The sequence below is a fragment of the Perca flavescens genome, chromosome 2, assembly GCF_004354835.1.
Source record: "Perca flavescens isolate YP-PL-M2 chromosome 2, PFLA_1.0, whole genome shotgun sequence".
NCBI lineage: Eukaryota > Metazoa > Chordata > Actinopteri > Perciformes > Percidae > Perca > Perca flavescens.
Genome location: NC_041332.1, coordinates 14,453,706 through 14,476,861, shown reverse-complemented (window position 1 = coordinate 14,476,861; position 23,156 = coordinate 14,453,706). Strand labels below are relative to the sequence as shown.

Here is a 23,156-nt window from a genome sequence, read left to right as displayed (position 1 = left end):
ACTAAAGTTCATCAGGAAACACAATTAAGAGCCTTTATTTTTATATACAAATATACAAAACTTTATCAGTGTTATGGAAAGAAACAAAAATCTTAAGTGGGTTCCACTAATAACATGTTATCAAATTAACAGTGCTACATATCAGAAACTCAACTGCATGCATATTAGAGTGGAAACATGAAAAAACATACATACAAAAGTTTGCTACATAAGTTTGAGCATAAGGCTCTGAGGTTCATGAAAACAAATGTTCTTTCTATCTTTGCCACATCAAACTTGGCGTTCTTGTCCTCCCACACAGCTCTGCTAGCTCTTTAATCCTTTCTGGGCCTGTTTCAGCAACAAATCAAAGTCGAGGTCCTCAAACCTGCTCTTGGCAGGAGACGGCTCTGCATCTCTGTTTGCATCTGATGGAGAGAGGGACATTTATAGGCTCAATGTTATGTTCAATGAATTCCACATTAAAAATGCTTTTTCTTTTGGCACTTTTCTGGAAATTCGTTTAAAATATGCATTACATTTGGATAAAAACTTGGCCAATGATTGAATTAATAAATCCACATTGTACCAGAAATATTATATTACAGTTTCTATGGTGCAGCTTGCTAAAAAAAAACAGTCAGAGGGCTTTGACAGGTTACGCCAAAAGAAAAGTTATACAGTTACTTAAACAAGTGAAAATGGTATAGTGCTGTGTTTGACTTTGTGGTTTTGAGTCTCACCGAGGTCAGCGTAGTGTGAGTTACAGAACTGTCTTCTTCCACCAAAGCAGATGTCAAACGGGAGCTCATCGGGCTTCCGTAGTTTGCCGCCGTTATCGATGGCTGCAAAGGCATCGTCCATGTTGTAGAATGTGACAAAGCCATAGTGGTCACTATGGGAACCAAAGGTGCAGGGTTTTAATACTGATAAATACAGATTAAAATGGTACAAAACAACACTGTAAAGGCAATAAAAAAACATCATAAAACATAATTTTACAAGTGTATGATTTTTAACGTACCCTCTATCTCTAAAGTGAAGCGACACACATTCAACATCTCCGAACTGAGAGAAGCGTTCCCTCAGTTCGTCGTGTGTCATAGACTTTCGGATGCGGCCGACATACACCACCCTGCGCTCATCCTATAAGAGAGGAGTTTTTAGAATTACTCATTACTCAACCAAAAATAAAACCACAAACACATCAGCTGACATGTCAGTAACCTTTACTCACTATAGCTTTAAGTTTCTGAATCCTGATCTCGTGCTCTCTCCTGAGCTTCCTGGACTCTCTGCTGCTGTCGGGAGGATGAGTTGGGATGAGAGGAAGACAGAGATTGAGATTACAGATTATAGAAAAGACACAAAATTGTTTTTCCTTTTATCAAATGTCTACATTGAAAACTCCAGCATTAACTGACCTGTAAACGTCTCCCCACTGCCTACGGCAAACCCGCGGGGATGGTGATCGGGATCTGGACGGGGACCTAGACTGGGACCAAGATCTGGATCTTGACCTGCTGCACCTCGATCTCGAGTAAGACCACCTGTAGCGGCGGGTTGGGGAGCGGGAAATGGAGCGAGAGGGGGACGACGACGAACATGAGCTGCTCGCCGAACGCTTGTGACGGTGCCTGCAGCAGGGTGGAAAAATTGAGAATTAGGGACATAGAATTAAGGACAGAGAAGGACCAATACTGAACGTACCAGAAGAGGATTACTTTTGTCTTTTGGGAGAGGGCGATGCAGAGCTGGAGGAGGCTGACGACGACGACGACGACGACGACGACGAGGAACGAGAGCTGGAGCTGGAGTCAGAACGAGGCGATCTTCTCCGATATCTCCTTTCCTCCCGCCCTCTGGCAGGAGGGCTGGGCGGAGGGGTGGGGAGGCTGCATGGGGCCGTCGTGTCTTCAGCTGCACAACCACAGCCTCGCTCTGTGCCACCGTTGTCTGAAAGAACGTAGTCTGATGACGGGCTTGCCCCTGACCTGGTCCTGGGTCGCTCAGAGAGATGCTGCATCACAGCCACAGCGGATTTCTCAACAGCTCGGACGGTGGCGCTGACCTCACTGGTGGAGGTCTGTTTGTTGCACGCAGCAGAAGCAGCAGCAGCACTTGAGTCGTGGGTGGTCATCTGCAATTCATCAGAGGTTTTAGATACATCCTTGAGTTTAGGGGCTCTGCTACGCTGAGTAGCACTTGAGAGTAAGTGGTCTACGGGGCCGCAGTAGTCGTGATCGGAGGCTACAGATGAATACACGTGAGGGGAGGCGTGAGCAGCAGGGAGCTCTGACAGGTGAGCGTGTGTCTTCTTGGACGGTAGAGGGCGGGGGTCGATTATCTGAATGGCCTTGGGTGGAGGATTTTTGCGTCTCGCTGGCCAATCCAGTCGAGTGCGCAGGACGATTTTAGTGCCGAGGGGCTCTGGGACGCCCACGCCCTCCGACGTCTGACGATGTGGTGAATTCCTGAGGGGTTTTGGGGACCCGAGCGATCCTGAAGAGCTTAAACGTTCAAGCGCTTCCCCAGAGATGCTTTGTGTTCCTTGAGCTCTGTCCGTGTCCGCGTGTCCACCCGTGCGCAAGTACGAAGGTGAAGCAGCAAGTTTGGGCTCCGGCTCGTTCTCACACGCCGTCCCCTCTTTAGCTGGAGGAGGAGGAATAAAAAGAGGTTACACGAGACTGGTCACCAGTATCTGACAATACAGTGTTGCCAGTAATCTGATTACTCACCTTGTGTTTCCTCAAACTGTTCCAGCAGGCTGGTCAGATCAGGCGCTTCGATTCCTGAAGTAGATGCGAAAAGTTTATTTATTTATTATTACTTATGTCTTATTGCTAGCATCATCACAGTGAACTCAATACATCATCATACGTCACATTACCGGCCATGCCTCAACGGTTTACCTGAGTCAGCTTTTGCACTCTGCACTTCGCAGCCAAACGGAAGAGTGGGCAGCGGTTCCTTCGAAGGGAAACCACTGGGGCCAACCTCTGACAACGTCTCCCTCACGGGCGAGGGAGCACACGGCTGACCTGAGTGCGGCGCGAGGGAAGGACGCCTCGCCGTATCTGGACTTGGCGACGGAGGAGTCTTTGGTGCCAGCTCGGCTTCTTTGGTCTGGTTCGGGCTGCGTCTTTGAGGCTGCGGTTTCTTACACGCGGAGGAAGATTTGAAGCGTGTCGAGGTCGGGCACGGTGCTGGAGGTCTGGAGGAGACAGCTGAAGCCATCTCGGTGAGCTTGTTTTTAATTTCCTGTAACAGCGCCTCGGGCTTCGGCCCCGAGGCGGAGGACTGTCTTTGAAGAGATGTGCCTGAGGATTCATTTTGGATTCCTGGAAAGTGCCTGGTGCTGTCAAGCTCTGAGTCTCTGTCGAGGAACTCCGCGTTGGACTCTGACGAGGAGTGGCCAGGGGTTGGTGATGTTGTGCGGCTAACTGGCAGGGGGAGGAGGACGGGATTTGGGGGGTCACTACTGAGCAGCGTTGGTTTCTTTACTGGACTTTTTTTGCTTTCAGGCCCAGTAACGTTTGGATGAGCTGTGGCGGCTGGCTGCAGACTGGCAGGTGAGATGGTTTTGGGTTCAGTCCTTGGGCGCTTCAATCCGCTGCGACGTAGATAAGTGGACGGTTTGGCGTCTGAGGGGTGAGGCCCGGGCGGAGCAGAGATGCAACGGGTCTTGTGAGCAGGACTTTGAGATCTACGGAGCTGATCGGCACCACGTCTTCCATCGTCCGGATTATGGTGTGCTGCCTTGTGTCCACAGCTGTTCTGTCTTTGGCCCTGTGAACAGAGGATGGGGGTCAGCTCCTTCGGGGGCTCAGAAACGCTGGGCCACTTGGTGGTGGAGTTCCCCTGTTTCTCCACCAGGGGCCGTCTCTCTTGGCGCAGCTGTCTGTACTGTTGGAGGCTGAGTGATTTGGCCTTCGTCTCACTTGTAAGCGGCAGAACCTCCGCCTGGTCACTGTTCGTTTCTGAGGACGTTGTTTGGGGCCCGAGTGCCGAGCCAGCAGGATTTCCGAGTGCTTTGGTGCAGTTCAGTAGAACGGACACAGTTCCACTTGTTAGATTTTTCTCATTCAGGCCCTTTTCCACAGATTCATCAAATGAAACCACTTGAACAGAGCCAAAGCTCACCCTTTTCTTCTCTCTGGATGGTGGAGTTCTGGATGAGTTTCCGTTCAGCAACGCACTCTTTAAGAGGTTGTTATTATCTCTCTTTTCATCTCCCTCTTCTTCCTCCTCCGTGTCTTTCATAGTTACCTCATCATCAGAGACAACGTTTATTTCTTCATCGCTCTCTTCACTGGGTCTCTCGTACTTCCACACCTCTTCCTGAGAGAATAACGTGCGATTGTTCCTCAGTTTATCCCCCTCCTCTTCCACATGCAGCTTCAGGCAGTAGGGGTGCATGAGCTTCACCAGGTTGACGAGAGAAGTTGAGGTGAAGATCTCGACTTCGGCCTCTGCTTTCTTATCCTTAGAGTGAAACGTTGTTTGACTTTGTTGTTTGAACAGGTGGCTGTTTCTCTCCATTTTGCTCTCATCTTCCTTTCCTTTATCAATCTTTATTGTGAATGTTACATTTGGTGATCTGGATCTTGGTCTAAGTCTGTCAGCAAGGGATAGTTCCTAAAAAGAAGAGAAAAAGACAAAAATCAGAACACAAGAGCATGTGGCTCATCTTTATCTACGCCATCATGTGACATCTAAGTCCAAAGTAAAGCGCATCAGGCCATCAGGCAAATTCCTGGGATCGTCATGAGGTGCTCACAGTTAAATCTGAATTTGAACCGTGTAACCAGGAAGTACTGCTGCAATTGTATTGCTCCTGAGTGTGCACCCACCGCTGAGTTGTCCCTGCGTTCTGGGTGGGTGAGGAGCTCGGTGTCTGGCAGGGTGTCAAAGGGAGTCCCGTTGTCATCCTCCACACTGTCCAGCATCTCGGTCAGGGCAGACAGCAGGGTCTCCCTCTCTTCCTCCACTCCACTCTTATCCTGAAAAAGGGGGCACCAGTATCCAGATTTATTCATTTACATGCCAAATTCATATTCTACCAACAAGTGGCAATGTTGTACCCTGAAGGACAGTCAATAGAAACAGTGTCAACAACATAATAAGAGGGGGGGGCATCTTTTAAACTTCCAATGTAATGTGATGATGTGCTTTAACTCTGACCTCTGACGCGACAGTGGAGTCTTCAAAAATGGCCAGGATTGAGTGATCCATGCAGGACTGTGTGTCCATCTCCATGCCTCCCATGTCATGTCTACTCAGGACCAACTGCAGAGACACAAACACACAAATATGACATCACACCCATGTGTTTGAATTCATTTGAATGCACACTGGTCTGGTCTAAGTACTACCTCCTGCAATCTTACAATACGCTCCTTCCTCTGGGTGTGACCAGAAGCTGAGGCACAGGATGCAAAACGCTCAAAATTAACTTTCGCAGCATAAACAGGAAGAGCTGCCAATTCTGACAATGCTTCAAATACAGCAGTGAAAAAACAGTGAAGCAGCTCTGCTGAATAAATGCATTAATAAGGATGCATGTCTTTTTCAAATTAGAATGACATTCAACTAATTAAAACTAAATAAATAAAACAAAAATATTGGGCGGCAACGATTAACTGACGACTTACTTGATTTATCATTTGGTCTATAACGTATCAGAATATAGTGATGTGATACGTGAACTTCTGAAAGCCAAAGTTCACGTATTTCAATGTCATGTGTTGTCAGACCAACAGTTCAAAACCGGAGACATTTAGTTTCCTACTATTAAATACTACAAAAAACCCAACATTTGAATTTCAGTCATTTTTCCTTAAGAGGAACTTCAACAATGAATTGATTGCTGATTCATCGACTGTCGTGTGGTCGTTTCAGCTCGACCAAACTGAAAACAGCAGCAGACACATCTGAACATATATGCTTAAAAGTGTTCTCTCGTGAAATAGCAAGAAATAAATATATAAATATTTCTTATTGCTTTTTATTTATGCCCCCTATTTTTGAAGTCCTCGTTCCTCTTTGTTTTGTTCTTATATATGCCTATTGATTAATAAATTACACATATATATATATATATATATATATATATATTTAATTTATATAAATAATTTGACACATTATTTTTTATTATTATTTGTATTATTTTAATAACGTTTATATTGTATTATATAAATGTATTCTCTGTGACATCTTGTATGTTCTTGAATGTGTTCTCAATAAATAAATAAAAGATAGACATGAACATACAGTATGTAGAGAGTAAAAACTATCTCTGTGGCTTAATTCAAAAACATGGACAGAGACACTGTCAAATGCCTCTAACCAAAGTTTTATCAGGACAGAAGTGTGCTAGGAAGTAGGAGGCAGACTAAGGGGACAAGTGGCCCTAGAGGCGGGTCATAGGCCTACACATCATCGTCTCTCAGGGCCTGTCCGATCTATAACCGCAAGGTTACAAGGCATTTAAACCAAACGCTCTTAGAGGTGACAGTAAAGCAGTTTATCCCTGTGCCTGCCTGGAAACTTTGAATTAAGCTTGCCACATCAAAACAAGAAAGGTAATGTTAAGAGTGTTGTTTAAGAAAAAACTAAATAAGGAAAGGGGCCAGTGCCAGTGAGCAGGACAGTGCTGAGGGTGTAGCCTTATCGGAACGTCTTGTGCTTCAGAGGAAATGAGCCGGTCTCCCCGGTCCGCGTTCACGTGTAAATCCTTGACGGTGGAGATTGTTTTTAACACGCACAAAGACGTAATGACATTAAGATGTTTCCGTAGCTACATGGCTCAAACAGCAGATTGATCGACCAGGTTAGCCAACTCCCTGGTCACTACCTCCCTAGTACTACAAGCCTGTTTCAGCCACGTGTCGCCATGCGTGCATGTGGCCTCGCGCGGCGCGAAACAGCCACCTATTAAAACATCGAAACTAGCTAGTTTGCAGCTGTTGTGATGTCTGTTAGCTTAAATGAGCGAACCAGTACCTCATTGGCAGTGTTGCTGGCCAGAAAGTCACTGCGGCCGGCATTTAAATCCCCGTCTTCCCCCCTCCACCGCGCCGCCATGTTGCTGCTCCACATGATCCGCTGGCAGGCCGGAGAGAGACACGTGGTGGCCACCGACTGGAAGCGCGCAGAGGACACCGACCTGGGATCTGATTGAGACCACCAGTTCCAGTAGAGCGAGATTAAGGAGATGAGTAGAAATCAGATCCAAGGTCAGCTGTATGTGTCTCCAATGTTCCCTTTGGATTGCCATTAGTTTTCTCTTCGAAACGAGCTGCTGGTTTTATTTGGCTGCAAATACGTGGAGTTAAAGGTTCAACGCAGCATTTATATTGATTATTTGTAAAATTCGGTAGATAGAAATAGCCTAAATGGTCTGATGAAGGAAACCGTTTTTCATAGCTCTGTGACAACTAATGCATTTAATTAATGTTTTTTTGAGCTACTGTCATATCACGTTAGTAGCGGCAATTAAATCATACCAGAATTATAGCTCGAAGGATTTTTGATTTTTACATTTTACATTTGATTTATTGCTCCAAAGCGACACCTTGCGCCCAAATGACAATTTTACCACAAGTTATATTCAATGAACATACAGCAGACAGGCGGCAGCAATAACCCATACAATATCCGAGGTTTTATAAAAGCCTACCTGACCAATCCAACAAACTGTACCATATAATACAATAGACAGTTTTGAAAAGTTGTGAGCAACAGATCAGCCCCCCCGCACACATTGTAAAATGAATGATTCGTTTGGATCAGTTTTTTCCCCTTTATGGCAAAAGGCTTTTATAGAGAGAGCACTAATAGTGTAACTGGGAGTTATCTTGAAATTGCAAAGAACACTCTGTAAAGCTGTTTAATTCACCCAAGTGCTCAATTGTTTCACATTTTAAATTTGCTTAGAACATCATGAAAATATCAGTATCCTTCAACATCAGTAGCCTATCAAAGTATGGGAGACATAATGCGATGCAATAATAGAATCCCTCCTTGGAGGGGTGTTTTATAGCATAGCAAAGAGTGTATCTGCTTCCTGTGGCCTGCATCATCACCAGAACAGAGATTATCTGCATGTTCAGACATTGCAATATTGATGTGTTGACTTTTCTGATTAATGTGTGTACACACCCTCCACCTTGATGTGGTTTGCTTTCAGGGCCTAACAACAGTGCTGCTACCCCGTTACACTTGAAATGGCACCTACGGAGGTCCAGTATGCCTTAATTAAAATGTGTTCAGGCCTCAAAAACGTTTGCACTGCACACTAGATCATTATAATTGAATACATTTGAGTGTGTTTATCCCTTGTGTTCACATGACTTACTGTCTCGCTGAGGCCCTGCATGCAGTCACATGAATCAGAACCAGCGCGGTTTCATAATAAATCTTTTTGTATCCACTTCATCCCACGCTGCTCCACACTGTTCCACCTGACATAATGAATAATTATTCTAAATGTTTAAATAATAAACACAGCTGGCTAAAGCAGCATTTTCACCTGTGGTTTGAATTGATGAAGACCCCCAGCAGCACCAAACCTCATGCTCCACTGACAAATCATATGATGGGTTTTGGATGGTTGATTACATTTACATATTTAGCACAGCAGCCAAGTGTTTTCCTCTCATCTCCTACAGTAGTACCCATTACCCTGTGTCCAATTGTGCAGTGATGCTGAAGTTGTTCCACTACACAGTTAATCATTTGTACAGGAGTCGGAGTGTTTGTCTTTTAATAAATCTGGTCAAACCAGGCCAGCTGAACAACTGACATCATGTTTTTCACCTCACATCACATCTTCAGCCACACGTTAAGCAGGTGAGGCCGGCTGAGCAGTAGCAGTTACAACTTCTGGTTGAAGTTTAAATATAAAACATAACATCCCATTTAAATCCTCCTCTATGCAATGGTTATTCAGTCTGGTCCTTCTAGAAACGGCAACCCTGACTCTGTCCAAAATGTAACCAAATCAGCTCCCAGCACTTTTAAAACTCACTAACTAAAACCTATCTCGCTTGAGCGAGATTTTGTTAATTCAAACTAGGGTTGCAAAGGGTCTGCAAGTTTTTGGTAAATTTCCCAGGGGAAGTTAAGTTTGGGAATTTGGGGAATTTTTGCACAATTTCAATATAAAAATCATACTTTTAATGGTGAACTTATTTTGGTGGGAAGTACACATGACAAAGCAATGGCATGTTTAGTTAAAAGTATAGGCTACTCATTCAATTTGAATTAGTGATCTATCTTAACTTATTTAAGTAGGATTCACTCAAAGCCATTTTTTGTTGAAATTAAATTTTTTTTTTCAAGCATTGACTGTAGGATACTTAATTTACAAACCTGACTAACCTAGTGTCAGGTTGTATCAGTGTAGAGTGTGTGGGCAGTGTCGTATATGGATGTTTTGTTTGTTTTTAGTTTCTTGATTTACACGTTAAAAAATAAAGATACAGTATATATTTTGTGAAGGAGAATTGCCTAACAACCCTCAAAAGGGACATTCTCCAGGCAGCATACTATAGGAAATAATCCCATCAATGTAAAATACACAATTAGTATATATATCTCTCAATAATTTTACGCACACATTAAGAACAGTAATTCATAATGCATGCAAATCTATACACAATTTGGTAATTCTTTTAAATAAAATGTACACATAATTTACAGGCTTAGAGCATACATTCATGTGACATGACCTAGACTCTTCACAAGAAAAAGACGGAGAAAATAAATGTAGATATTTGTTCAAATGGCTTGGGAGCAGCATGTTTAAGGAGAGCTGTCACATAGAGTACTTTAAGGCCTGTCAGGGGGAAAGCCAACAGAAGCAAGAAAGTAATAGTTTGACAGTTCTTGTGCACATATCAGCTCGTCAGAGCAGAAGTTCATAATGTGCAATGGACCTGTCATGCTTCACGCTCGTTTTCATTTCTTCTTTTTTTTAAATGTGTACTAGCTGTCATGCTGTTGTCACAATAGTCAGAAGAGCGTCGCACCCTCACTGCAGGAAGGTACAAATATTACACTTCACAAAGCAATTTAGAGGTACTGACTGATGACGGACTTTTTACTGAAGCCTCTTGTTGGGTAGGTGTTATTATTCTGTAGCTTTATTTTCTCCACTAGATGGCGATATTATACATCTCCCATTAACTTCTGCTCACACTTAGCCCCCTAAATTGTGAATGAGTTAATTCCCAGTGAGCTGATTGCTTCATGCGAGCCACCTATCCACAGTGGATGCCACTCAGATATTCATACCTGAATGAAATGGATGCAAAATGAATTCAGGTTCATCACCTCTTGCTTTGTGTGTTGTTATCTTGTATCATCTCCCTGTTTGTCTGTGGAGGACTATGGATGTGTCTGGCCTGTTATCTCGTGCATACCAGCGAGGAGTCGACCTTTCTGCTGAATGTCATGGCGGTACACCGAGTCAATGGCTGTACTAGATTAGTTGGGAGAGAAATATGCTCACATACCCACACTTTAACAAGGTCCCACGTATTCCCTGTTCATTTATTTTGATGCACAGGCCCACTTGGTGTGTACTACCCATATGCATCTATCCCTACAGGACATCTGCTCAGTGACTTCTCTAGGTTTTTTGTTTACTTTGCTTTATCTGTCAATCCCACGTCTTCTTCTGTACCGTTGCTACATCTCCACACACACACACACACACACTCACATACACACACACACACAACCCACGACCCACAACTCTTGAAACACATTACTGTCTGAAATGGGGCCAAAGCATCCTCCAGTCTCCAGCGGGTGAGGTGCGACTATGTTCAGGAGCGTGCAGAGGCATGTGTGTGTGTGTGTGTGTGTGTGTGTGTGTGTGTGTGTTTAGGAGGGGGAATTGTGTGTAAGTGGGTCACCTTACTGTAGCATCCAGCGCCCAGCCACCATGTCAGTACATGGCCACACACACACACACACACACACACACACATTTTTAACCCACTCTCCATCCACAGTCCCCCTTCCACCCCCCCCCCCCCACCCCCACACTCGGGCTACGGTTTTTAGTTGGAGAAGTAAAACTCACTCACTCATGAACAGACATTTTCCCTAATTCCCATAAACTCTACGGAGGGCCAGCCTTTACTCTTATTCTCGGAAGGGAAAAAGGAAGAAGAGTCAAAAAATAAAAACATCTCTATCTTGTTTTTCTTATGTGCCATTTACTCCTCTCTCTATATCACTCTGTCCCCTCCCTTCTGCCTCACATCTCTTCCTCACTCTTGACCTGCAGGAGGACTCCCACAGTGCTCTTTTGGCATGTTTGGCATGTTTTGAACCCATGAGGTTTGAGGAGTCGGGTATACAATTTCCTCTTTCTGCCTTCATCATACTTTGCTGATGTTTTGTTGCTGTGTGTGTGTGTGCGTGTGCGTGTGCGTGTGCGTGTGTGTGCTTTTTTGTATATGACTCCGAGTTGACTTGGCTGCTCAGTCATGCAATGTTTTGCATGTGTGCATGCACTTCTGTGACCTTTCAGATATTGCGTAACGGTGGGGGCAGTGTGTTTATAAAAGGCAAAAGCACCCTGATCTTTAACTTGACACCCTCTTTACAAGGTCAAGCATGACACACAGGCGTTACTCTGAGACGGCTGGGTTAGGAGTTGTGTTGCCATCGTTCCCGTTTAAATTTTTCTTTACGTGAAGTAAGTCTCTTTTCTTTAAACTTTCAGAGCAGAGGAAAGGAATGCCCTCCCACATGGTGCCGAGAACATCTGTTAGTGAGAAATGAAGGCCTGAGAGAGAAAGAGGAGGAGGAAGGGGACTTACATTATTACAAGTGGGAAAAAGAGAGCATGCAGAGAGGTGGAAAGGAGAGGAGAGAAAGTGACAAGACCTCAGCTGGAGGAGACCACCTTTTCCACAGAACAGCAGAGGTGAGAGACTATTCGGCAAGGTGACTTACAGGTGTACACGTTCACGGGCACGTATGCACACAAACACACTCAGCGTGGTAACAGAAGCCTGTATCAATAATGTAGCTGAGAGAAACAGGATGCAGTTTCAGCCTTACATAAGAGTTTACAGAGGGCTGGCTGTCTCAGAACAGACTCTTTCATTCTCTGCTTTGCCCTCAGGCTGGATGCACACAAGATTTCTCAAGCTAATTAACCACCACATTTGCCATCCAAACAACTTTTCATGATAAGTGTGCTGCAACAAAGGCCCGAGAGCGACGCTAAAGCCATTTTTAACTCCAGTCTACTAACTTTAGGTGATTTGTTTTACTCAGTGGGGCGACATTTTTCAGTCGTGTTTTTCCACTAGTCTGTAATGTGTTGGATCTTACATTATTGAAGTTTCATTATTGAAACAGGCCTGTTGTTTGTCGCAGGCATGGTTAGTTTGTTGGCAAAGTACAAATCCTTCAACATTAATGAACTGGGAACTGAACTCTGTCTCTGCAGCTGTGGACAAACTGATATGGTTGAACCTGCCAAAGCACATTGTTGTTGCCGGTCAGAGGGGTCACAGAGACATGATTGGGGTCCAGCAGGGGCCACTATTTACCTTGGATAGACTAGATAGGATCAATCTGACCAAATCAAAATCCAATCACACTTGGACTAATCAATATTTTAGCCATGCTAGCAGCATGGCCCAATGGCTACGTCGGTTTGTGGTCCACCACTTTGGTCCACACTAAAATATATCTGCAACCATTGGATGGTCACTGACTTTGGTTATGCCCTGACTTTTCCTCTAGCGCCACCATGAGGTTGACATTTGTGGTTAAGATTGAAATGAGTAATAGAGTGTGTAATGAGAAAAAAAAAGACAAATATGGGGCGCCTGGATAACTCACCTGGTTGAGCGTGTGCCCATGCACAAAGGCTCAGTCTTTTTCGCAGTGGCTGCAGGTTCAACTCTGACTTGCAGCCCTTTGCTGCATGTCATTCCCCCTCTCTTTCCCCTTTCACATCTTCAGCTGTCATATTTGATAAAGGCCTAAAATGGCCAAAAAATAATCTTAAAAAAAATAAATATATATATATCCCTGAATTCATTTGGAAAAACCAAATTCGCTTTTTCATCACGCCCAAGATTACTAGCAAACTCATAAATACTCAACAACCCTGCTGGAGACAATGCAATTGTATGGATCCAAACCATAAACACATGTTTTGGAGTTGCACGAAAATACAACCTTTCTGGAATCGTATACACTCTTTGATATGTGAGGTAATAGGTTACAACATACCCCAAACCTGTCTGGTTCTGTACCTTGGATATTTGGAAGGATCTGTGCATAAAGGAGACCAATATTTGGTCAAGATTCTTCTTGCGGCCGCAAAAAAGGCCATCACTAAGAACTGGCTCCAGACTGATGCACCTGAACACATACAATGGCTGACCACTATCAGTGACATTCAAACGATGGAGAAACTCACATATAGATTAAAAACTATGGAAGGCTGGGCTTAATGGCAAATGTACTTGGAAAAAAAAAAGACATAAGTGTAAAATATTGCTTGTATGTAATGTATAATGTCCCCCAACAGGCACTGTTCTCAGTGTTCTTCCTTTATTTCTCAACTTCCATCCTTTACTTTCTATTGCTCTCTTTCCATCTTTAACTATACTTAAAAAAAGCAAGGAAAAAAAAAAAAAAACTCACAGTACAATAATGTACTGTACAACACAATAATTACATACATGAATCAAAAAAAGAAAAAGAAAAAAAGAACAGAGGAAACATTTTAGGGGGAATGTAAGTCACAGCAGGAAACAGCAGAAATTGCTTTCCTGTTCCCCTTTGTAATTTTTTCTCTGATGCCTTTTCCTCACCTTCTTGTTTGTTTGTACTGTCTGTCTTTCATACTTGGGTCTCTGCTGCAAACTGTTGACGCGCGTGCGTGTGTGTGTGTGTGTGTGTGTGTGTGTGTGTGTGTGTGTGTGTGTGTGTGTGTGTGTGTGTGTGTGTGAGAGAGAGAATAATCATGGTAAGGTGTAAGAGTGTGTGATTTGTGCACACATCCGCTTGAAAGTATGAACTTGTCAAAACTGTCTCCGTGAAACTGTTATTGTGGGTAGATATGTGTGAATCACAGTTTTCATTTATGTGTGTGTGTGTGTGTGTGTGTGTGTAGCTCATCATGCTCATCATGCTTGTGCTATCCTTTTTCTGCCACATTGCCATGGCGACAGTGCCCTCCCGGGGTAATGGGGGACGAGTGCGCTAGAGCTATTTATTCCCTTCCTCCCTCCCTCCATCCATCCATCCATCCATCCATCCATCCATCGCCTCTCTTTTCCTCTGTCTCTCTCTCTCTCTCTCCATCTCTGCCCTCATACTCCTGCAACCTCTCTGTCTCTCTCCTCTCACCGTCTCCCTCCTTCCTCTGCTCTTTCTTCCCCTCTCCGATTGGCTTAACACTCTCCTCCTCAAATTGAGATACTGCCTAATGAGACAGAGGGCGAGGAAGAGAGGGAGGGAGACAAAGAGCAAGTGTCTTAAAAAAGGGAAGTAGAAATATGTGGAGGAGGCAATCTATGCAGACTTGTGTTCCTCGTTGCGTGTAAAGAGAGAACCTGATTTAACGAAACTCTGTGATGTAGTTTTTGAGGGAAACAGCGCAGAATGTCTATATATATATATATATATATATATATATATATATATATATATATATAATCCTACATTTAGCTTTCTGTCTTAGCCATGTGCATGTGTTTGTCTACTGTAATGTATATACACGTAGTCTTTTGAGGTGTAAGTATGTGTGTTGTGGGTTTAGTTGGGGTCATGACCTTTTGAAATGGTTTGAAGATTTAAAATATATACATATATACTGTCTGTGTTGTGTGAAGCAGAGGTCACTAACCTTTTTGACTTCAGTCCACGCCCTTTAAAATTAAGCAATGTCTACTTGTGACCTCTTGTTATAGGTGTAGTGGAATATGGGTTAAGAAAGATTTTCCCTTTCCAGTTAGGTAGTGCTTAATTTTGCAGGCTGCCATTTTTATTGCGATCACTATTGACGGTTTTTAAAAATGGCAGCTTTGTGCAGGATTACCCATGTTGCGCTAGTGACGGTTCTCTCTGACCAATCCGTGGTCTGTAGTGTTTTAACTCCACCTTCTAGTATCGGCTCAGCTCACTTGGAACCTCCACCGACCGAGGTGGTACCAAAATAACTACCAGGTACTAGCCATAACTTTTGCAAATGGAAACCAAAAAAGAGCAATCGATGAGAGTTTGTGCCATACCATGTAGTGGAAATGGGACTAGCTTACCATAAAGACCTGGAAACGGGGGAAAGAGTGAGTCTGACTAAACCCAGCTACCAAAAAACTCACTAATTAACACATCATATCTATTCCACAAAATGTTTAACTATTCCTTTAATCATCTCATGACTCCTTAGCTTTATCTTGCGACCCTTTTTGGAGCTCCCAGCCCCAGGTTGGGAACCAGTAATTTAAAGGATAAAACTGTCAATATTCTATACTTTTCATATTATCAACAAATCCCATGAGAAGACAAAACACTGCGTTAGCTTGTCTCTGAATCATTTCTGACTTCCCTACCCTGACTGTAGCACTCAGCTCCAAGCCAATTGGTATTGAAGATCTAATTCTTGAAAATAATTGCTTTAATTTAAAAAAAAAAAAAAATGTCCTTAAGCGGCTGGGCATTGTAGCTTTTAGCAAATGTTACTCAAACAGGTGTAAATTGTGCATTATTATATTACATATTATTAGGGACTGTTTTCAGCGCTGGATTATTACACATTTGGTGTGGCAGTAAGTTATACTGTAGAGAGTATTTACAGCAGCAGGACGATTTATGTGTGATGGACTCAAAATGAACTACAGTAGCCATGTTCATGGCAACATGAAGGAGCATGTCCGTTGGCGACTCTCTCTTACACACACACACACACACACACACACACACACACACACACACACACACACACACACACACACACACACACATACACAAACTTGTGCATCTAACGGAGAAAGACAAATGACATAGTGATGGAAGACATATTAGAGCGTGATGAGACAGTGGGAGGGGACAGGTATAACAGAAGAAAGAGTAGTAAGGAAAGAGAGGAGCAGCAGGGGAGGAGAGGGGGGAGGCAGGGCAGGAGAGATAAATGGCCCAGTAGACAGGAAGATGAGTAAAGCGAGGGAGCAACACTGTGTGGCATAATGCAGACAGAAAGACTAACGGAGCGAGAGAGTGAATGGGCGAGAAAGGGAGACGACAGAGAGAGAGCGGAGGCACGTCAATCGCCCCCTCCTCCCCCCTCCCTGCCCTCCCTGCCATGTAGCAGACCTTCGCTGGATGGTAACAAGCCACTCAGATGGCTGCAGCACACACACACACACACAGCCAGATTTCCCGAAGATCATTTAAACCTTCATGTGTGCACTTCTGTACGTGTGTGTGTGTGTGTGTGTGTGTGTGTGTGTGTAGCAGCAGCGGTGAAAAACAGCCTCTACATATTTAAAGGAGAAAAAAAGGACCCACATCACATGCTTGTTATTCTCTCAAATCTGCCTCTCAGGTCACTTTGACAGTCCTCTCTCTCTCTCTCTCTCTCTCTCTCTTTCTCTCTCTCTCTCTCTCAAGCACTCAGCCTCTCGTTCCCTCCCTTCCTCTTCCTCTCTTTCTCCCTCTCCTCCCACCTGAGCTGTAATTTGCAGGTCTGATGAGGGTGAGGGCAGAGCAGAGGCAGGAACAGAATCCTTCTCACTCTAACACACACACACACACACACACACACACACACACACACACACACACACACACACACACACACACACCACGGTGCGATTCACAGTGTACAGCTACAACTGAGAGAATTCGATCCTTTGTGCTCTTTTTTAACCTCTTCTTCCCCTCTTTCTCTCTTTGCCTCCCTCGTCGTCACTCTCTCCTCCTCCCTCCCTCACTCCCTCTCTCCTCCCTCTCTCCCTCCCTCCCTCCCTTTGCTCCCTGGTGGTGTGTGTGTGTCTGTGTGTATGTGAACAGTGGGGATAACAGACGCTCATGTGAGCAGCCTCAGTGGCGGCAGCAGTGACTGGTGAGAAAGAGGAGAGAGTAGAAGAGAGAGGAAGAGAGCGAGGATAACAGAACCACCACCATCATTCTGATCGGATTCACACCAGACATGTGAGAAGATGTCCGTGGGCGGCTGCGCATGTCCCGGTAAGTAGCTGCCGCGGTGATGGTTGCCGTTAACAACAGCCCTGCTGCTGCTGCTGTTGCCAGCAGCTGACTTTTTTCAGGTCGTTGTTGTTATATTTTGGTTGGTGAGTACAGCCGCTGCCGTGGCGTGACAGGGGCAGAGAAGGCAGGGAGAGAGGGGCCCTGGGGCTCTGTTTGCAAAGGCTCATGGGAGGTCACCCTGTGTGATGGCTGAGAGGATGGAGAGCAAAGAAAATACTAGAATAGATGGATCAAAATGCAGCCTGTTTCATTCTCACTTTTTTTTCTCTTCAGTCTGACAACAAAAGTGAATTTTACTGTTTAGTTTGGAGATTAAGGAGAAAAAGATCTTTGTCGGCAGTTGTTGCTATGGCACCACTAATGCTATACTTCTTCTCTTCCTCCGCCGGTTTGTTTTTGTTCTTGTTGCTTCTGCTGCTGCGAGTGATGATTTCTGACTGATGGCCCGGGTTAACAACAGAGCTCTTTTAAAGTCGGTAAAGATGTTACACTCACTTATCCACAGTGTAAAAAAAAAAACTGACTGGCCTCTCATGCAGCGATATCATAAGAGAGAAAAAAAGAAGGATCAAAGTGTGACATTTAAAGGGCAAAGGTCACTGGCTCGGATCAAAGGCTTGCATGATTGATTCTGCACCTCGTCCCACACAAGCTAATACTGAGTGTTTGTTTCACAGCTCACACAGGAGTATATCATTTTAGGATGCATGTGTGTGCGTGAGTGTGATGAGGACGATACAGTCAGATACTTCTTATTCAGATTGATTGAGTTTTTTTTTTTTTTTTGATTGACATGAAAATGCAGCATCACTGTATTTGTTTGCCTGGTAATCAGTTTCAGCATTCCTAAAGATGTAACTCCTAAACTCGTTGTTGTATAATGGCCTTGTTTGTTTCCATCTTCTTTTGCCCAGAAGTCCTTCTCTTTCTTCTTGAAGTCATGATAGGTCAGTGAGTGCATTTGTGAGAGGTAGAAGGGGAGAGATGTACTGACCTTGTCTCACATGTTACAATCACTCGCCTCACCATTTATTTATTGCTGCTGCTTTCAATCACATCCACTTCCCCTCGTGTCTCTGTCCTCTCTTGACCCATTGAGAATTAGAACAGACAACCCAGTTTCATTTCAGGCCTAACTTAAAAGTAAATCAACAACATAACAAAACTCTGCAGTCAGAGTTGTGCTTGTCACTATTTTTAATAAAATTGGTTAAAGTTGAGTAACAGCGTCTGGGCTTCTGGGAGCTGAGCCACCGAGAGCCACCTGCAGGGAGTAATATCCATCATATTAGACCACCATATTGAGAGGTGTGCGACTTGTTCGCCATATGTGAAGGCTGAGGAACTCCCTGCAGTCCCCAAACTGTTGTGTTTAGGTGTCGAGTGCCTGACAGCAAACAGATAATTCTTTTCATTTTATTAGCTTTAACCAGACAGAGGAGGAAAGGAAAAGAAAAAGCGGAATCAAGGTCTAGGAATAAACCCTGTGCTGCTGAGCCTGGAGCAATATATTAAGTGTTACAGCAATTTATGTTGCACTCCTGATAAGACGTGTAGGACATGAAATATAATCCTATAGCTGAAAATGTATTCAAAATCATGATAGATGTGTTTAGAACCTACTACTACATAATATACATCAGCAGGAGAGGAAGTGTGATAGTACTGCTGCTGCTAATGCAAAGTAATGCACACTATGTTTTTGCATCAAAATTGTAGGAATGGTTAGTTTCACTCATTGAAACAAAGAGGTTAGTACCGAGGTTAGTGTGAGTGTGAGTGAGTGTGTGTGTGTGTGTGTGTGTGTGTGTGTGTGTTTTTAGGTGTGTGTGTGTTTTTTAGGTGTGTGTGTGTGTGTGTGTGTGTGTGGTGCTGTAGGCCTCTTCTCTCCTGGCTACCAGGCCGCTGTGGTCAACCCCTCAAACAGCCGGGATGTGGATACAGAAATTTAGCCAACCACACATCCAGTATCAGATTCCCCTGTTGCCAGTCTCGACTTTAATCATTAGAAAGATGGAAACTCTAACTGGTTCCATGTATTGCGGTTTGGAAACTCTTTTGCTGACAGATTATTTCAAAGGCGGAAAGTTTAGAAAAGCAAATTAAGAGACAATGCCAACTCATCCTGGCCTCTAGAGTTGTATGCAGATAGATGAATGGATGATGGAACAACACATGATTAAAGAAGGATGTAGAAATAGAGAGAGAGAGAGAGAGAGAGAGAGAGAGAGAGAGAGAGAGAGAGAGAGATTGGCACTGTGATCAAACCAGACAGATTAGGTATCAGCAAGGACAAACTCTCTAGACACACCAGATGACAATTTGTCTTGAACACACAATGGCATAGGGAAATGTAGTGTACCAGTGTTAAATGTGTCTGTGTGTGTGCACGCTTGTGTTTTTAATCTCTGCGCAGCACCCCGTGCTATGAAGGCAAACGCTGCCACCTCAGCCGTTAAACAAGCCTGCACAGCAGAGGCGGGAGCGTTTGTTTAGAACCGGGCCTTAGCTATCTTGTGGTTAGATTGCATACTTAATCAACGTGGTCATGGAAATTTCCAAAATGACGTTATGACCGCACTCTTGTGCGCTCCACTTTTGCTCTCATATTGTTCTCTCTGGTGTTCCCCTTTCTTTTCGCCTGAGTCTCTCCATTTTAGGGATTCTCCCTTTTTCAGTTTTTCTCCACATTTATTTTCAACTTACAGGAAAAAGGAGCGTAGAGTTGCTTCTCCAATCTTATTTGACGCCATGGAAATTACCTATAACTTTAAAAAGGCATCACAAGTAATGTTTGAACTTTTTCAAAGACCAAGAAGTCATTCATTTATATTCTATCATGCAAACCTGGAAGCCTGAAACGATGTGTGTGGTGCATAAAACTTCGCCTATACAACATGATGTAACCAAAAATCAACGTAAACACTCCCTCTGAATATGGAAAATCACTTCCATTCACTCATGTCAACTTTAAATGAACCCGAAGCTTGACCCTATACAGTGATGCTGCTTCATTTTCACACTTAAGCCAAGTTATCCCGCTCAACTTTCATATATACATTTTTAAACACCTAGAGAGGGTTGAGAGATGCTAGATGATGATAGAAAATATAATATATTATAAAACTACAAAGTACTACTCTCTGTAGTCGTTCCTCTTCTCTTTCCCTCCTTGTTTACATTCCAGAGCCGTGTTTAACACTGAAGGATCCTCCCACTTCTTGTGTGGGCTCAGAGTGTGTGTGTGTGTGTGTGTGTGTGTGTGTGTGTGTGTGTGTGTGTGTGTGTGTGTGTGTGTGTGTGTGTGTGTGTGTGTGTGTGTGTGTGTGTGTGTGTGTGTGTGTGTGTGTGTGTGTGTACACACGCAGCATGTGCCCCAACATGTGGATGACATGAACAGTAAAGCAGTGTGTGCTCCAAGCTGCGATACATTCAGGAACAGAAGTTACAATACAGTATGCTCTCTACAGAAGTTTTGTGCTTTGTGGTCAATCGGACTCTACCCAAACCCATTACCCCCCCCTCAACCCCAACTCCTTCACTTATATTCTATCCCCCCCCCCACACCCCCCACCCCCCGCACACTGTTTCACAAAGCAGTGTGTATATACCTTCATCCTTCCTTACCCTTTCCCTCCTCCCCTCACCAACTCTTTCTCTTTGACTCCCCTGATTGCTAGCGTATGTTGCCTGGCTGGCTGGCTAGATGAGGGGACGGGAGGGGAGGGGTGGGGGCTGAGGAGGGAGGAGAAGGGGAGAGAAGAGTGAGAGAGTGAGGGAAGAGAGAAGGGGGAAGGGACTGTGCCCTCTCATGCAGAGAGTCACATGGTGTCCCTGATTGGAGGAAAATGAGTAAAGACTGCATCCCGGCTGAAATGGCAACAGACAAAAAAGCACAAAGGCTGAGCTGTTTAGAAACGGGTTGCACAACAAGAGAGGCTGAAGAGGAGGAGGGTGTGACGGAGGGAAGGAGAGAGGGAGTGAGCAGATACTGAGGAGAGATGTGGATTAAGAGAGAGGTAGAGGAAGATGAGGAGGGAGGGTGGCAAGAAAGAGAAAACAGGAGAGAAGAGAGGTGATGGAGGGAGGAGAGGGGGGGAGTGATGGGCAGGCAGAGAGCAGAAGAGCCAAGAAAAGAGAGGCAAGTGGGAGATGAGCACCGAAGGAGCACAGGAGGAGTGGGTGGGAGGGAGAGAGGGTGAGACAGAGTGAGAGAGAGAGATCAGACTGTGTTTCTATGTTTTCTGCAAGGCTGAGCGGTGACGTGATTGGCTGGGGGGGCAGACCTGACTCTGAGATCAGAGACAGACAAAATGGCTCCCAGAGAACAGAGAACGCAGCATCAGGGCACTGTCATCTCCCTTCACACAGCTGTCAGCTGACACCAGCCACCGGCTACACACATCTTAAAGACACACACACACACACACACACACACACACACACACACACACACACACACACACACACACACACACACACACACACACACACACACACACAAACACTCTTAAAGGCTAAGCCACCTGCGAAATGACAGTGCGAGGACGAAAAAGATGATGGCCAATAATGCAGATCATTAAGTTGCTATAATATCAATTATGTTAATAATTAATTAATGTCATTTTTTTTAGGACATACTTTTTTATGAAACACAGATGATATACATTATTGACAAACTGGCACACAACAGAGCCTTCTTTCTGATTTAATCCCTTCTCCCATTGGCCTGTACTGACATGTGACACGCTGGCTGCTGAAGTTCCCTTGTTGCAGTGTGTCTGTGTTCTCCTGCCAGAGAAAATCCTGAGTAGGGAATTCACCCAGCGAGTGAGAAAATACATGAAAACAAACTGGCTCACTGTGGCCACAAGAGGGCGCTGCCGTCAAAGGACAGCCTCTGATTGTAGGTCAGTTCAAATTTCCCCCTGTGATGATGCATGGTGAAGTCCTGACTGTAAATCAAATGGAGAATGATCACAACAGCGTCATTTGCATACAGTTTCGCTTATAAAGCTAATTTGCATAACAACTTTGATTATTGTTCTTTTATGTAAAGTTGTTGTGCTTTTATTTGCTCTTGCAAAGGAGCTGCATCAATAACAATTGTCTGTCGGACAGATAAGATAAGCAGTGGTGGAAGATGTATTCGGATCTTTTACTCAAGTTAAAGAAGCTATACAAAAATGCCAAAATACTTCAATTAAGTACTCATTATGCAACAAAAACAATGCCCCTATGAGTGTTTTGTTATTTATTATATTTTTTTATTATTATTAACCAGGGGTGGGCGATAAGAAAATCCTCCATGATGGTATGTGTAATGATATTAAAGTCAGTAGTACATTTTCTGCATTCTGCAAATTGAATGTTTATGGATAAAATAACCACATGGAAATGTCTGTGTTTAGCAAGTCCAGAGAATGAAATACATGACAAGTGAAGATATTTTTATTACATTAATGCAAAAAGGATATAAAAATGAAATATTGCCATGAAGCAGTGTAGGTATCATTTTTAATTATGATGGCCGTTTTGATAATAGTAATTACAAAACAAAGTCAGGCAAGCTGGAAGAGCGATGTTTATAGCAAACATAATAATCATAATCAAAGCTTGCAGACTGAGGTTACCTGTAGACCTTGGTGCTGTTTGATCATCTGATTCTCCTTATGTACAAGCCCGGTATGGGGTTCCCATAATCTCGACCAAATAGAAAGATTGCATTAAAAAATATTTTAAGTTTATTGCACAAGAACAGAAACACAGCAAATTGCGTTGTATATGGGGTGCAATTTGAGAGATTTAGGTTTGATGGAATTGTGCGTATGATAATTATTTTTGTAATAAAAGTAAATCAGTAAAAGTATTTTCAAGTATTTTTGGTTCATTTATAGAGTGGTGCCCTAAAAAAAGAT

The 23,156-nt window shown here is 43.9% G+C and overlaps 2 protein-coding genes across 6 annotated transcripts in view; one reads left to right on the top strand and one right to left on the bottom strand.

Moving 5' to 3' along the window:
- Positions 1 to 11: 11 nt before the first annotated feature.
- LOC114570765 (peroxisome proliferator-activated receptor gamma coactivator-related protein 1) lies at positions 12 to 7,441 on the bottom strand. 2 transcript variants are annotated; one of them, XM_028601313.1, is made up of 11 exons: positions 6,985 to 7,441; positions 5,164 to 5,268; positions 4,833 to 4,982; positions 2,892 to 4,617; positions 2,718 to 2,771; positions 1,704 to 2,631; positions 1,404 to 1,616; positions 1,217 to 1,277; positions 1,004 to 1,125; positions 723 to 874; positions 12 to 407 (listed from the first exon to the last, which is right to left on the bottom strand). In XM_028601313.1, the coding sequence occupies exons 1-11, from the start codon at positions 7,078 to 7,080 to the stop codon at positions 307 to 309; spliced, it is 3,708 nt and encodes a 1,235-aa protein (XP_028457114.1). In that variant the 5' UTR covers positions 7,081 to 7,441; the 3' UTR covers positions 12 to 306. The 2 variants fall into 2 exon arrangements, with proteins under 2 accessions (XP_028457114.1, XP_028457105.1); XM_028601304.1 differs by having other exon boundaries at positions 1,217 to 1,280; positions 6,985 to 7,438.
- ldb1b (LIM-domain binding 1b) overlaps positions 6,459 to 23,156 on the top strand; it is a 34,392-nt gene continuing 17,694 nt past the window's right edge. Inside the window, exons 1-3 of one of the 4 annotated variants that reach the window (XM_028601359.1) lie at positions 6,459 to 6,563; positions 11,723 to 11,926; positions 17,041 to 17,217. In XM_028601359.1, the coding sequence (XP_028457160.1) occupies positions 17,190 to 17,217 (28 nt within the window). In that variant the 5' untranslated portion in view covers positions 6,459 to 6,563; positions 11,723 to 11,926; positions 17,041 to 17,189. Of the gene's footprint in view, positions 6,564 to 6,991; positions 7,225 to 11,184; positions 11,349 to 11,572; positions 11,927 to 17,040; positions 17,218 to 23,156 lie in introns of those variants that run through there. The other 3 variants (XM_028601373.1, XM_028601367.1, XM_028601350.1) reach the window with 3 other exon arrangements.